At 36.4% G+C, this 16,807-nt stretch overlaps 1 protein-coding gene across 1 annotated transcript in view; it reads left to right on the plus strand.

The window, feature by feature from the left end:
* BICC1 (BicC family RNA binding protein 1) overlaps positions 1-16,807 on the plus strand; it is a 317,919-nt gene that overhangs the window by 196,891 nt on the left and 104,221 nt on the right. Inside the window, exon 3 of the mRNA XM_004473203.4 lies at positions 3,682-3,751. Coding sequence (XP_004473260.2) covers positions 3,682-3,751 — 70 coding nt within the window. The remainder of the gene's footprint in view (positions 1-3,681; positions 3,752-16,807) is intronic.

Genomic DNA, 16,807 nt, shown 5'->3' on the forward strand with positions numbered 1-16,807 from the left:
CAAACCCACCACCACCACTTTAATTTTTGTGAATTATTTGTTATAAATCATGAAAGATATCATCAAAATATAACTACTAACTAGGCTCCATATATTACATTTATGTAATATATTGGTGTATTTTTCCCCCAACCCACCTGTATTAGTCGGCCAAAGGGGTGCTGATGCAAAATATCAGAACTCTATTGTCTTTTTTTTCCTTCTTTATTTTCTTTTAATGTTACATTAAAAAAATATGAGGTCCCCATATACCCCCCACCCCCCTCATCTTATCTCTCTATGAGTGTGACCAAATTTGAGGCACATTCTAAATCTGATTTTAATCACTGAAGATACAGTCAATGCTCTTTATTTACCTACTCTAAAAAGTATTTGTAATTCCATAATCATTACTCCTGGTGCTTTCACAGACAGGCGCAGAGCAGTGAAAAGTTTGTGTCCCCAGCATTTATGTTTCCAGTTGAGGTCAAACAAGTTTTCTACTCAAACTGTAAACAAGTGTCCTTTTCATGGGATAGTTAGTGCCATGTTTGTTTGTTTGTTTTTCATTTTTGTGCTTTTTTGCTCTTGATTTCTCTGTCTGAAATGGCCCTCAAGCATAGTGCTGAAGTGCTATCTTGTGTTCCTAAGTGTGAGAAGGCTGTGATGTGCCTTAGGATAAAATATGTTTGTAACATAAGCTTTGTCCATTAGTTTAAAATGTTGTTGGCCATGAGATCAGTGTTAATGAATCAACAATATATATTAAAGTGTCTTTAAGCAGATACACATATAAAACAAGGTTATATATTGATTGATTGATGAAATATTGTGACCAGAGGCTTGCAGGGACCTAACGCTATATTTCCCTTAGAAGTAATGGTTCAGTATTTGCTAATTCAATGTTTGTGGCAACTTTATAGATCATAATTACTGCAAATAATGAGAAACAGCCATAGAAATATATATAGGAGCTAGAACTAATAAGTTGATAAAATGTGTCCAATGAGAAGGGACTTCTCATTGGACCCTCCTACCCTCATTTGGTGACTAAGGAACTCATTCATAAACTTATTCTTACTTCGTCTTCAGGGCTCAAGTTATTTTATAGATTCTCTCTCTTGGGAAGCATTTACCAACCACCCTCCCCCCCACTTTCACCTTCAAAGTAGAGACAATGACCCACCCTTTGTGAGCTGATTTTGTATTAACATTCAGCCCATTGTTACACAGTTGCCCATTTTATTTCTCTTTATACTTTACTGAAAGCTCTTTAGTGTACCAGGAATTGTGTCTAATTCATAGTGGGCTGTCATACTTATGGGACCTAAGTAGGCTCCTGATAAATATTTGTGAATGTTAAAACAGTATGCTAAAATTCTAAAGTATATTTTCAAATACATACATACATATCTATATCTATATCTGTATCAATATATGTATAGGTTTTTAAAAAGATAGAGTCCTTTTGTCCAGTATAGCATGATGGTGAAAGCATGGGCTTCAGAGGTAGTTGGTGGTTCAAATCCCAGGTCTGCTGCTTCCTAGCTGGATGAGGGATTAGCCATTGAATCAATAATATCATCTATGAAATGGGAATAAAGAAACTTGTGTTATAAGGATTCATGTACCAGATGTTTATTGGTGCCTGCTGTGTGCTAGGCAGTATTCAGTCCCTGTCCTCAGTGAGCCTACTTTCTATTTTACAAAGACAGTAAACAAATAAATGCAGAAAATAAGAGAATTTCAGATTGTGATAAAGATTATGAGGGAAATAAACACATCAAGTTGGAAGAGAATAATTTGGGTTGGGTTGGTACAAAAGTAAAAAGGAAAGGTAACTAGAAGAAGGTGGCATTTCAGCTGAAATATGAAGCATGAGATGGAGCCGGGACTGGAAGTGCTGGGGAGAAGAGAACTGGAAATGAATGCAGAGACCTGAATGGGGAGCAAGGCATATTTAGGGGAGGCCAGTGCAGCTAAAGGAGTGGAGAAAGTGAGGGGCTGAGAGTGACACCAGGTGAGACAGGAGAGGAGGTGGTGCCGGGTCCTATAGGTGTGGGGGAACAAACTCACCTACCCTCAGAGACCGGGCCAAAACTGCTATTTAGTGAAGACAGTGTGGCCTCATTTTTGCTTTTTAGATTTTTGGGTGGTGGTTGTTTTTTTTCATCATCAGCCTTGTCATTTATTTATCTTTAATACTCAGCTTTTCAGTTTTTGATAGAGACATTGGTAGAGTGAAATACTTCTCTAAAAACTAAACAGCAGTTGTAAGCACCATGACAAATGGTGAGTGGGCAGTGCAGCAACTCACAAGTGCCGAATGGCTCTTGATCTCAGTGTCAGAGGCACCGTGGAGACTGGGCAGTGACCTGGGCTGGCTCCGACTAAAGGGGCAGTTGTTTCTCAGCACCAGCCAACTGCCGCTATGTGGGAATGTGGGCTCCAGGTACTAACTCTGCCAAGTTTTCAAGAGAACCAGAAATCGGAATTTGTATGAGAAATTCTCAGATTTTAAAATGTTGACTCAAGTTTTAAAAATCCTTGTCATGGGTGGACAAAAATGTATCTTTTTTTTGTGCTGCCATTTGAAACATCTACTGAAAGCTCTTTTATGCTGTGATAGAAAGGATTAAATGAAGTGGTGGTGTGTGGTAACTGTTTAGCCTTGGGCACAGTACCTAGCCAGTAGTGAGGGGAAAAGGCACTTATATGAATTGTACTGTTAATATGACTAGTTGTCTTCACCTATACTTCTTTAGTTAATCTAAACCCATATTAAAGAGTAAATATCCTACTCTAATTCAAGTGATTAATGAATGGTAGTTACTGTTATTTGCCTATTAATTTATTTCATTGTTAGATTAATTCTATATTTGTGTTACAGAAGTAAACGATAATCTAGTCTAATTCCTATGATAAAATTAAAGAATAAAGAACCAGCATTTCTGTTTACTTGTTTTCTTTTTTTTTTTATTGTGCACTTCCTTGGCTCTGCAGTTGTTACTTCCTTGCTTGTTCTTGTGTCGTGGGCACATTTGTCTCAAGTTCTCCTGGACAGTGTTAGCTGCATGTATAAGTGGGAAAGAACTGTGGCAAAAATGTCATTTTGGCCTAGGCAAAGGATGAAGGAGAGGCAGCCTAATGATGTAATGTCGTGTTTAGAGTCTGTTCATCAGTTTTTAATGAAAGACAAATGTGCCCAAAGCAAAAAAATTTTTTTGCCCCAGGGGGAAAAAATACAACACTTCATTTAGTATGGCCTAACTCATGTAGTTTTGTATTACAAGGATTATGTTTGGTGTGTTGCAAAACATTAGCGATTGTCTTGGGGAATTTTATTTGTGTGAGCATCTCTGAAGGTTCTGGCATCAAGTTGTGTTAAATACTTGTTCATGTATTTTTTGGTCTTGTTGCACCTGTACTAAAATTCTGGAGGATCATGGAGAGGAACACTGGGAGAAACAAGACACTTGAATATTTCTGATAGAATAAAGGCTTATAAAATCGCATTCCTTTTTTTACCCAAGTTTTTTTTTTCTTTTTTGCATTGTTTTAAAATGAGATCATTTTGTTGTGTCAACATGAGACTAGATACTTGAAAAGAAGAATCTTGTTTTGAGAAAAATCTTATCTGTAAATACAAGTTCTTAATTGAGTAAATATTTCTCTTTCTCTTTTATTTTGCTTTTGGTGCAGATCATGGAGGAAACAAATACACAGATTGCTTGGCCATCAAAACTGAAGATTGGTGCCAAATCCAAGAAAGGTAAATTGTAAAGGATGGAGAAATTGATGGTTTTGATAACTGAGATTTGCAGGGAGAAACCAATCTTTATTCTTATGACATTTGCAAATACTTATCAGATAGCAATATTTTGGGAGGATTACCATAATAAAAATAATATACAGTCTGTTTTTTATTCATTTTTTATCTGAGAAGTTGTGACTTAACAAAACAATCATGCATGTCTTACAGGATTCCCATACATTACCCACCACCAACACCTTATACCATTGCAACACATTTGTTACAAATGATGAACATCGTCATATTATTGCTATCCATAGTCCATAGCTTGTATTTGGTTTATCTGTCCCACAAACCACCCTATTATTAACACCACATATTAAGTATTAATGTATGTGTTATATACGTATTGTATCAAGTATTGTATTGTATTGAAGTATTGTATATTTGTTGTAGTTTATGAGAATGTATAGTTCATATACATTCATGTATTTGTACTGTTTTGTTTTTTTTTATTTAAGATTTATTTTTATTTATTTAATTCCCCTCCCCTCCCCCGGTTGTCTGTTTTTCTGTGTCTTTTTGCTGCGTCTTGTTTCTTTGTCCGCTTCTGTTGTCGTCAGCGGCACAGGAAGTGTGGGTGGCGCCATTCCTTGGCAGGCTGCTCCCTCCTTCGCGCTGGGCGGCTCTCCTTATGGGTGCACTCCTTGCGCGTGGGGCTCCCCTACGCGGAGGACACCCCTGTGTGGCAGGGCACTCCTTGCGCGCATCAGCACTGCGCATGGGCCAGCTCCACACGGGTCAAGGAGGCCCGGGGCTTGAACCGCGGACCTCCCATGTGGTAGACGGACGCCCTAACCACTGGGCCAAAGTCCGTTTCCCTATTTGTACTGTTAACCACAGTCCATCATTTACCACAGAATTCGCTGTGTACTACAGTCTTCCTGCCTTGTACAGTCCATCCAAGTGTATACTCAGTGGCTCTCAGTTTCATCATGGTATTGTGCTGTCATGAGCTCAGGGCATTTAAGAAATGTTTTCATTACTCCAAAAGAAAGAAATTCCATATTCCCTTGTATCTTCCATTTTTGATCCTTAGCATTGATATAATACCTTCTTTGCCATTGCTGTAAAAATATTAGGATATTACTAATATCCTAGGTTAACTACAGCCTATGTTACATTGTTATATTTGTCCCAGCTATCTCCATATTCTTAACACCTTGTAAAGAGGAACATTCTTGTATTTGTCCTATTGACCACCATCATCCACCACTAAAATCACTGTTACACAGTCCCTCAGTTATCTTCTAGCTTTTATTCAATTGACATTAACCTTCCTAGACCCTCCTTTCAGCCACAATCATGTTTATAAATCAGCAGTGTTGATTATATTCACTATATTACCATCAACTAACCATTTCCCCACATTTACAAACCCCCTTATTAAACATTATATATATTCAGCATCAGCTCCTGCTTCTCAACCCACATTCTATCTCCTATTAACCTATACTCTATAGTTTTAACTCCATGAGTTTACTTATCCTATAGTTCATGTTAGTGAGACCATACAGTATTTATCCTTTTGTAATGTACAATCTTTTTATCCAACAACAGAAAAAAAAATCTGTTTTTAAGGATTTCTATTACAATAGAAATGCTATTTTAAAACATACCATAGCAATCTAGGATTTCAAGGTGTCCCTTCATTAGATGGCCAGGAGTCATAGTTACTATCATGTTATATCATGTTTTCAACACATAAGTTCCCATTGTTTACACTTGTTTAATTTCTATACAGGTTTTATAGCTGTTTTCCAACCCCCCCTCCCAATATGATAAGATGCCTCAGATGTCTTTTCTTGACTGCTTCTACTCTTTGTCAACAGATAGCTAAGGAACTCACTAGATTTCATTTTTAGGCCAAGTGTTTCCCTTGCTTGGCCTTTTCTTTGCTGTATCTTAGAGGACACTACCCAAAGCATGGATGGACAGAAATAGAAGGATAAGCACTCTTAGTTTTTTTCCCAGACTACACAGCATTTTCAAATGTGACCTCCTAGTATATATTTTTATGAATAGTTTTTATTTTTAAAGTATGGCCTTAGTTTCAGTAAATTTTGTTGTGTATATTTCATCATATATACTGCCATTGCACGTAGTCATCAGGAGATAATGACAAAAACCATCAAACAATTCAAAAAATAATTATTCATGCTGGATATTATCCTTTGTGGTCAGGCTTTTTTGTTGTTGCTATTTAGTTTCATCTTCGCTGCCTCTTTTCTCTATACTATTTATTGCTAAATGATGCTGAACATGGCAAGAGTTCCCATTTCCTTCCATTTTAGTCCAGATTGCCTTTTGTTAGTTCTCACCGTTTGTGACTCTTTTTGAGCATTGATAGCTTGACTTTGGTTGACTGAATTCCTACAAAAACTCCAAACTTGTTTCCTTTTTATTTGTGATCATGATGGCAAGGAACTGGGAAGCTTTTGGGCTGACATGGTGAATTTTCAAGTGTAATTCCTTGTCTTTGAATAAACCTTGAATTTGCTAAGTGCTGCAGCATATATTCTTAATTAATCTTCAGTTATCTTTGTAGTGTGTTGGGATGTTTTATACCCTTTATGCAAAAGAACAAACTGCCATTAGTGGATTATCTATCTAGTTGACTGTCTGTGGCCATTTTAAAATCCCTGGCCTGGTACTTGAGTAAATTTTTCCTTGAACATATACTGTATCTTCTTTTCCTATTGTCAGGTAATTTTACTTAAAGAATGAAAATGAGCTTCATTACTAGCCTAATAAAAATGTAATTTTGATCTATCCCCTAGGAAAACGCCCAAGGAAACTTGAATATTAAACAATTCCAAATAATTTTGGGAGGCTTATTTCCTTGCTATACCCTCTTCTCCCCCAGTGATCGAGAGAGATTGAGACATGATTAATTTTTTTTTATTCAAATATGCTTACAACTTTAGAGTTTCTTAGATAATATGAAGTTGAATAAAGTTGGCTTGTAAAATAGATTAGTTTCTGGTCATTGATACACTCCACCCACTCTTGCAGAATGGTCAACTATATTACCACATTTTGATTTTACATTTTGCTTTGAAAAGAAGACTATTTTAGCCGTACATCTGAGGGTATTTAGTGTAATTTCCACATAGTTAAACTTAACCTTTGGAATTGTGCCTAAGGATTAATCAGGCTTAGGTCTACAAATGTCATTTTATTTTCTATTATTCATCAAGTGCTGTGAATGTACAAAGCACTGTGTGATAAGCAGAATGTGGAGAGAGAGAGGAAGGCAGAGAGGGAGAGGGCAAAGAGAAAGGAAGAGAAAAAGAGAGAATCAAAGTTTGCCTCAGAGGAATTTACTGTTCAGAATTTACTTGAGCTCCTCTTATTACTTAAACATACAGCCGATGAATCAATTCTTGGCTAACATCCTTGATATATATATATATATCCCTATATTAGTTTTTTAAAAGGTTAAATTCAGAAATGAAGTTTGTTTGAATATAATTCTTATTTAGTCAACATGAAATGAAAATGACAGAAGGAATTCTAGAGGGTAATAATTTGCTCTTTCCTCTCATGTGGCCATCCTGCTCTTGAGTATTGTAGAGGAAAGACTTGTTGGCCTTTATTTTAAATTGTCTTTATTCCATGCTATTATTATTCAAGACACCAAAGTATGTGAATCTATTTGGGGAATCATGCTACATTTACCATTGTGGTAAGAATATGTAGAGTGTACAGATTACCCCTAAATTATGATAGACAATATAGCCATGGGTTTGTATTATGTTTCACTTTCTGGTTTTACAATGTGTGTTGGTTGAATATTTGAGTCTAGACAAACATTTTTCATGGCAGCTGTTACTACAGACTGCCCCCTTCTTTCCCTTATTGGAATTTAGTCCTGCGTTTTTCAAATTAACTTTCCTGTCCAAATTTTATTTTGTATGCGATCAATCCTTTATAGCTAAATGGCTCTTTTGGTTGAAGTGTTAATAGGATGCTACCTGGAAGAAGGCAGAAAACCAATTGCCTGAATTGCCGTCATTTAGAAAATTCAGTTTCTTCTCTAGAGATTCTGTTACATTAGGTCTGAGATGGGACTGGGAAGGAACCCATATATTTAATAAGTTTCTCTGGTGGGTCTTACGGTCTAGCTGAGTTTGGGAAACAAAACTCTCATTATCTGACATGAAAATACCATGATTTAGTCACTAAGGAAACCATGTGTTCAAAAGGCAATGGATAAGACTCTATAAGCAGGACAGATAAGCTCAGGAATTTGACACTCTATCAGTGGGCTATACTCTGGAATTTATGCTCCATAATGTAACAGACTTAGACTTATTTATAGTTTCCCTATACATGGCTCTTCTGCCCCTTTTATTTGAACCTATAATTAGCACTATGCTTGTTAAATATATGTCCAGAGCTTTAAATCTTTGGTCCATTCATGTGCCAGTTGAGTCCTGAATCTCAGCAGAGTTCCCCCAGCTTCTCTCCAGTTCATTGGACTCACCCAGGACAAATTAACAAGGAGATGATGATAGACAACATCTATCCCAAAGAACAGAGAGTGTCTGCAACTGCAAGAAAGATTGCTCCTCCATTTGCCCCATGGGTCCTACCCCCCTCTCAGTTAGAAACAGAGTGGCATCACCATCCCCAAATCCTCAAGACTGGGGAATGTACAGTGAACTAATTATTACTCTATTATAGACTTACTGATATTCTGGCAATGGAAGAACTTTTATCATTGATAAAAAGGCAGAGGCCACTAGAGATTTTGAGTGGAGGTAGAGAGAATAGGTGAATATGGGGGCATTTTTGGAACATTGGAATTGTCTGGCATGATATTGCAGGCCATTATACATTTTGTCAAAACCTACACAATTGTGTGGGTTGGAGTGTAAACTGTAGTGTAAACTATAGGCAGTGGTTAGTAGCAATGTTTTAATATGTGTTCATCAGTTTTGTGAAATATACTACACTAATGAAGGTTGTTGATGTGGGAAAGTGTGGGAGGGCGAGAATGTGGACCATATGGGAATCCCCTATATTTTTTATGTAACACTTACGTAAACTAAAACTTCTTTAAAAATTAAAATTAAAAAATTTAAAAAAAGGCAATTTTAAAAAATGACCACTATTGAAAAACAGGCAAAGCCTGTCAGCAGATTTCCTTTCTCCTGGATAATGCCCATCTTGGAATTTAAAGAACTGCACTTTTATGGATTCATTAATTTTAAATTTCTGTCATATTTGTAGTCAAGTAGCATGGATACTTTTAGAGTAAAGATGACCTCATTGGTCAAAAGACCATCTGGTGTTTTTCCTCCTTCTCTACCCTTCTTTCTCCCTTTCCCACCCTTCTTTATTCACTACCTCTTTCCCTTTCACTAGAATATAGTGAAAAAATATGTAATATTATCTTATATTCATTTAGTAAGTAAAGAAGGGGATTTGGGGGCAGTGCATGTTTTGCTGCTATAAACTGAGGGACTATAGAATTTTTAAAAAAATCCCTAGAATATTTGAAATTATTGGAAAGTTGAATCCTCATTAGGGTCATAAAGAACTAAGAATATAATGGCTCAGTATAATGGACATTTAAATAGGTGACTCTAGGATTATTTTAATGGCAGTCATGGTTAAGAAAAATGAGGTAATACTTAATATTTCTTATATGTAGCATAAAATTATTTTGAGTAGAAGAAAATAAAGTTGTTTCCAACTCTGGGAAATGCTACACTCCTAGAACAGTTGAGTTTACATAGGAAAATTCTGAGGTTTTGTGCCTGTGAGGCTAGTATTTAATGACTAAGGTTTTTAAAACTGTAAATACAGTAAATACAGTAATACAGAGGTTCATTAAAAAATTTGAATATGCTATTCTGAATCACAGCCTATTTTTTAAAAATTGCAGATTCATTAAAGTACAAATAGCCCTTGAAACAAATTTGACTGTTTTGCCAAATAGAAGTCCTGCCAGACCTGGCTTAACAAATAGATAAAAATGATTTGTAATGAGAAATTATCATGATGGTATGACTGTGCTGTGCAAGCTCCGTGATGCTAGACAAGTTTGTTTTGTTAAATAACATTTTTCGTACAGTCTTCTTTTTGCTTTTAATTTTTCTGATCAGCATCTTTCTTTTTAGATGGACAAAAGTAAATGTGGGCTTAAATTGTTTAAAACTTTCATGTTAAATTCCAAATAAATGAAGTCAGCATTAATGAAGCTTTGTTTTCTTTTGCTCTGGGAAGGAGTTGTCCTGCAGAGTTAAACTAAGTGATGGAAACTGATCTTTGCAAGATCTCTGTGCATGACAATTTAGGATGCTCCAGGACTATTGGAATGAAAGGTGCTGACTGGATTGCTTGATGTGTTCTGGTTTGGAGGCCATTTGGCACCAAGTTTGGCCCATTCTTTTCTTCAAAGAATAAACAAGAGAAACATCAAAATTCCATGAAGTTTTAGTATTTTGGGTGGCATTCCATCAGAACAAACATATCTAATAAAAAATCTTAGCATGAGAAAAATTGTAGACCATTCACTTTATTTTTTTCCAGGGGGATAATATTTTGTTGCATGTATTTGCAATGGGTGTTCCTTTTGGACTAGCAGGGGCCTTTTAACATAGCAATGCTAAAGGGTGGAAGGAAGAGAAAAAGCAGACCATGGCTTGCTGGACCAGTGTGCTTGCAGTAGTGGATTGTGTGCCATTTGTGTGTCAAAAATTAGTTTGATGGATCACACCCAGCATGTAAAAGGCACAACTAGATTTAAAAATATCAGAAGGTGAGGGTATTCTTTCATGAAACTTAGTCATATGTTTATGTGTCCTTGCACAAGCATGCACATGCACATGCACACTTATATCACTATGTCATGATGTAAAATAGGTGACAGTCAAAGAAAGCTTAGATCAGGGGTTCTTAACCAGGAGGAGAGATTTCAAGGGGTCCATGAGCTTGAATTGAATAAAATCAACTCTGATGTTGAATGTCGAAAACTATCTGCCGCTGCATTCTGAGAAGAGATATGTAGTTTTCACCTGACTGGCAAACGGGTCCGTGGGTTAGAGAATATCATGTTAGTGGTCACCTCCCCAAAGGAAAAGAATATACCTATTTTGTTTATCACTATATCCCCAGCACTGTAACCAGGACATAGTTGGTTGGCACTCAATAAGTATTTCCTGATGTCTGATCCTTCCCCTACACATATACTCAACTATGGTTATAGCAGAACCACTAGTACAGATGGGAATGTCCTGTATCCCTAAGGTGTGTTGGGTAGGAAAAAGATTGAGAATTAAGGCTTTTTTTACATGAGTGGCTTTTCACTGTATGAAAAATATCAACTAATGTCTCTCCCGTCGACCTCTTAAGTGAAAAAAATGTGGAACATGACTGTGTCTGAAGCTGATGTGGCCAAAGCTTTAGTGGTTGTGAGTAGTCTTGGAGAGGGAAGAGGAAGGAATTTAAGGAAAGTGGCCTGATCATTGTCATTCATGGGATAAATGAATGAGTGTTGGTAGGCTCGTAAATGAGACTCAAAAGACCCAGCTTCTTGGTCATCTTCCATACCAGAGTTGTTTGGCTTGTGGTTATTTTAATTAGTATTTGGTTACATAATTGGCATTTCAATAATAATAATACGTGCTACCTTTTGTTGAAGTCTACTGAACCAGAAACTAAGCTAAATATTTTACAGGCATTATCTTGTTTCATTATCGTAGTAACCCTCGAATTAGTGGTGGAATTCTCATTTTACAGATGAAGAAAACTGAGGCACATGAACATAAAATAATTTGCCAAGGGTTATACAGTCAGAATGCAGCAGATCCCAAACTCGTAATCAGGTCTGTCTGTTTCTGGACCTCCAACTCCTTATCACTATACTCTAATGCCTTTTCTTCACACCTGAATGAGAAAATACCTTTCCTGATACCTTTTTCTGTTGTTTTTTTTTTTTTCCTGATATGGTATCCCTTCAGTGACCATTGCTAGGTATAGCTGATCACAATCAGCCCTGTTTCATAATATCTTGGTCTGTGACCTGTGGAAATTAAACAGAGCCTGGAATGAGCTGAAGTTAGCACTTCCTTACTCTTGCAGATTATATATCCACTTTATCGGGGGAACAAGATTTAACACTTAAAACATGAAACCACTCATAAGTGCACATTTTCAAAAATGCTTGCTTCTGGATTTTAATTAGATATTACATTTCTTCATGTATTATTTCCAGAGGAATAAACTTTGATTTCTCAATAATCTAAACAACTTTTGGGATATGGATTTGGAGGGACAATAATCTCAGACTGTTATAAATTGTGTGGAGCATTTTTGTTTTCTGTTTTGAATATTTGAAAGTAACTAAACATTTTTGCGTTTATTATTAGTGTGACTGATTATCAGTTGGTGAATGCTGACCAGGAGCCAAGGGTAGGTATCCAGACAAAGAACTGGATAAATTGTTTGGAGTGTATACACAGGCTATCTGGTCAGAGATAGCATGGTTGAATTAGGATACTTGGTGGAGGGCAGAGACCTGGGCTGTTTCTAGTTCTTGAAGCTGCTGGTACACTTGAACAATAAAACTAATGTGTAACTTAACATTCAGTTTGTCATTGTGTGTATGTGAATGGTATCATTTGTAGGTGGTTGCAAAAGTGTAAGTAAAAGATCCTCTCTTGAGTACACACACAACATGCACCATTTTTCAGGTGAGGTGGCTTAAGGATATGTGCCCTATCATCAGGATTTAAGATCTGAGCATGGGTTAATTTCATCTCCAGCTGGTTCCCTTTCCAAAGGCTCCAAGGCAGGGATTCTTAACAAGGGGTCTGTGAGCTTGAATTGAAATTAAAAAAAAAAAAACCACGTTATTCTTCTGAGGTCGTGTTGGTGCAGGTGTGATATATTTATTAAATAATACACAGCATAGCATGGACTTTGTAAGGGGTCCGTGGTTTTCACCTGACTGGCAAAGGGGTCAGTTTATTAACCTTAACAAACAAGGTTAGGAACCCCTGCTCCAAGGGCTGGCTTACTTGTTCATCTTCTAATTGTCTTAAGTTAAATAGCTGCTTCTTCCAATCTTTTTCTTTGTCTCCTATACTAGTCCAGAGAGGAAGATGGTCTTAGCCTTTCCCTTACAAACCTGAAACAAGCATATATTTTTGGCAGTTATTTTTGTTTTGTTCTATTTTAATTTGTTTTTTTAAGAATATTTTCTATTAACTTGGTAAGGAAACTTTGGGACTAGAATGAAGAGGTAGGAAAGTAAGAGGAAAAGTGAAACTAAGAAAGAAAGAAGGCTAAATTAAACAATAAAACACATCTTGCTATTTACCAGGAGTGAGTGAAGCCCAGTCTTTCTCTTAACTTGCCTTCTGCTGTCCCTTCTTGGAAAGCACCTTCCTTCTCTTCTTGTTTCCTGAAAAGATAGTTTTAAGTCCCTTTGCCCTCAATTAGGAAAATGCCATTCCAGAATCCCTCCCATCACAGCTCTTCTGTGTTAAGCCCTATAAGGAAGATGAGAAAAAAATATTTATGATTTGCTAACTCTGTAACAGGTGCATTACCTATGTTCTTTTAATTCTTACAGTAACTTGCATGCAGTGAGGATTATTATCTTAATTATACAAAATAATAATGGAAGCTGAGAGATTGTATAAGTAATTCAAAGTCACACAGTTTTATATGATGGAGTTTGGATATAAAACTTGCTTTCAAAGGTATTTTCCTCCATTCCATAGAGAGCACATGGGTGCTAATGATGTGTTTAGTCACCAAAAGAGAAAGATTCACCAATGTATTCAATTAAGAAAACCCAGACTTAAATAGCTACTTCCAGGAGGGAAGTGATCCTGGGTGATTCCTACCCACGTTTTAGAAACTTGCTGGGTATCTATCTTTTTAAAAACTTTACCTAGATTTATTTTTATCTCTTTTTTCTGTGGGTGCATTTCACAGTATCTTTCTTTCCTTTTCTCTTTTTATAGGACCCATTAATGATTTTACTGGGATTTATATACATTTTCAAAAACTGGAGCAGTAGTTCCCAACCTGGGGGAATTTTGTCCCCTAAGGGAAACATCTGGAGACATTTTTGGTTGTCACAACTGTTGGGGAAGTACAACTGGCATCTAGAGGGTAGAAGCTAGGAATGCTGCTAAATATCCTACATTGCACAGGTCAGTCCTCCCCTACCCCTACCCACCTCCCCACACAGCAAGGAATTATGCAGGTTAAAATGTCAGTAGTGCCAAGGTTAAGAAATGCTGAGCTGGAGGAGCAGGCTTAATATCAGGAGACCTCTATCTGCACAGTACTGAGATTCCAATTAGTACATTTCATAAAGCCCAGTGCATCATTTAACCAGCTTCCTTTTTTATAGCATTAACAATGGGATAGTGTAGTATGCGACAGTATAGATGAATTAACAGAATTTTAGTAAAAGTGATAAACCATGGTAGGATGGTGTACACATTTTAAAAGTGAGTTTCTAATAAATTTTGAATCTTTTTATCTTGCAATTTCAACTGATTGTTTATTCTGCATGATTGTTATATCCAGTATTTTACGTTATACCAGTAGCTTCATTGCTGGGGGCAGACAGGCTACCTTCTGGTTCTTCCTGCCTATATCTTCCATTCCTGCTGGAATGTGTAGTTGTGATAACTATGACAGTTCCTAACATTTATGATCATATTTGGTTACCACAATGGTGCTGTAAGCTCCTAGCTTGGCCTGGAGATAAACACCAGATTTTGATGGTTTTCCAAACAATGTGTGGCCTTTCCCTGGTTGTCCTCTGCTCTGTCAGTCATGGCGTTGCTGGGCAGAATTCATGACCACCTAACTGCCCTTTCAGTAGCAAGTAAATTGTGTTCATGAAGACTTTTTGCAGTTGCAGACGTAACTGAGCTACCATGTGGCATTTCTCATTAGTTGAAAAAATAACTTAAATCCTAGTGACATCTTTATTTTCTAAAGTGTCTTTTTTATGCCATTAAAGCCTGGTTCGTAGCTTATTATGACATTCTTCTACAAACTTTGGTGCTAACAGACATGTTTATCAAAAGATATTAGAGAGGTTTCAGGAATGAGGAGTTACATTCCCTTTATATGCTGGTGCCAGAAATTACTCTTAAAGCGAACTAAGTCCTGCCTGAAATAAAATGAAAACACAGCATATGCATGTATTTGGCTGTTTGCTCTATGCAGACAATTCCACAATATTATTTTATGAAAATTGGCTAACTTTGCATATACGCATTTCTGCAATTTGATATTTACTCCTAAAGAGAGGATATCTTCCATGTAAGCACATGTATACTAACACCATTCTTTTTGTAGCTGTACAAATGGTATTGTATGTATGTGGGGTATGGATTTGAAATCACAGTGTATTTAAACAAATCTGTTTTTATTTTTTTTTTTTTAGGAGGTACCAGGGATTGAACCCTGGGCCTCGTACATGGGAAGCAGGCATTCAACCACTAAGCTACATCCAGTCCCCAATGAGAGCTGTTTTTTTTTTTTGTTTGTTTCTTTTAGGAGGTACCGGGAATTGAACCTGGGACCTCATAAATGGGCCGGCACTCAACCACTTGAGCTACATCTACTCCCCACAGCAAATATTGATGGACATTTGGGTGGTTCCTCCTCTGTTTAAAAATTTTCAAATTTATTTGACTTCTTGTATGAGCTTTCTGTTACATAAATTACAAATATAATGCTTGGGATACAGGATTGCTACTTTGTCCTCTCAAATAACTATTGTACTCCTACCAGGCAGGAGCTAGATTCCGGAAAGGGAAACAGCTATTTTCTCCCTTCCTTGCCAGCAATCCTCAGCCAGTCTAAATGCTGCAAAGAATTATGTTGTCATTTGTACTTCCTTAATTGGTAGAAAAGTTGAGCATTTTTCATTTGCTTGTGGAATACTGATTTATATTCCCCTGTGGATTGTTCCTCCTTAACTTTTATTGGTTTGTTCATATCCTTTCCTTATTCTAATAGATTATTCATCTTTTTTCTAATGGAATAAAGACTTTAAAATGATTTTTCCTACTCATATGTTTAATATTCCTTATACTTCTCTCTGTATTATCCAAATTGCTTTCTTACCATCGATAATTATTTTTAAGTAATTTGTGGATCATTTCTATTTTAAACTAGAAAGAAATGACTAAACCTTAATAATGTTCATTTTTGAAGGAACATAGAAAAGATATGCATTTCTAGGGCATTGAATATCCAAAATAAACTATCTGATGAGGTCTTCAAATTTAATAGCATATACATATGTAATATCAAATTATTTGGTTTTGTTTGTTCATTTGTTTGACAAAGTATGAGAAATAGTTACAGTGGTATGCAAAAGTCATCAAATTCCTGGGTTTTCTTGGTATAACAGAAAGAACACCCAGTAATTTGCTTGGCTTTATTTTTATGTGTCAGGCTTTGGTTTCTTATTTTAGTGGAAAAGGTTTCTGAAATATTTTCCCAGTCCCTTATATTCAAATGAAAGACACTTAAATATGTTAGTTTGGTTTGACTTACATTCCAGTTCTACCTTGTCTCCATTTGTATAATTGAATCCATAAATAAAAGCCCTCAGTTTTTGGTATAATTTACTTCCTCTTAAACAACCAGTTTATTTAACACAACAAATACCATCTTCCACAATGTGTTCTTTCAGAAATGTCCCCATGCTTCCTTCTTCTGTGTGGTCCTTGCTCTTTCTCAAATTTCACACAGCACTAGGGAGACCTGATTTATTTCACTTAGCTCAGAAAACTGAGGGAGAAGAAAGCAAAGAGGACTTTTAGCCACCAAAGATAGAAAAATTTGATGCTAAGGAGTATATCTCTATTTACCTTGCTTTCACCATCAAATGGGTGTGTGTGTGTATATATATATATTTTTTGTTTATTTTTAAAAGATACATAGATCACACAAAATGTTACATTAAAAAATATAAGAGGTTCCCACATACCCCACTCCCCACACCCCCCACTTTTC

This window comes from Dasypus novemcinctus, chromosome 6 (assembly GCF_030445035.2).
Source record: "Dasypus novemcinctus isolate mDasNov1 chromosome 6, mDasNov1.1.hap2, whole genome shotgun sequence".
Lineage (NCBI taxonomy): Eukaryota > Metazoa > Chordata > Mammalia > Cingulata > Dasypodidae > Dasypus > Dasypus novemcinctus.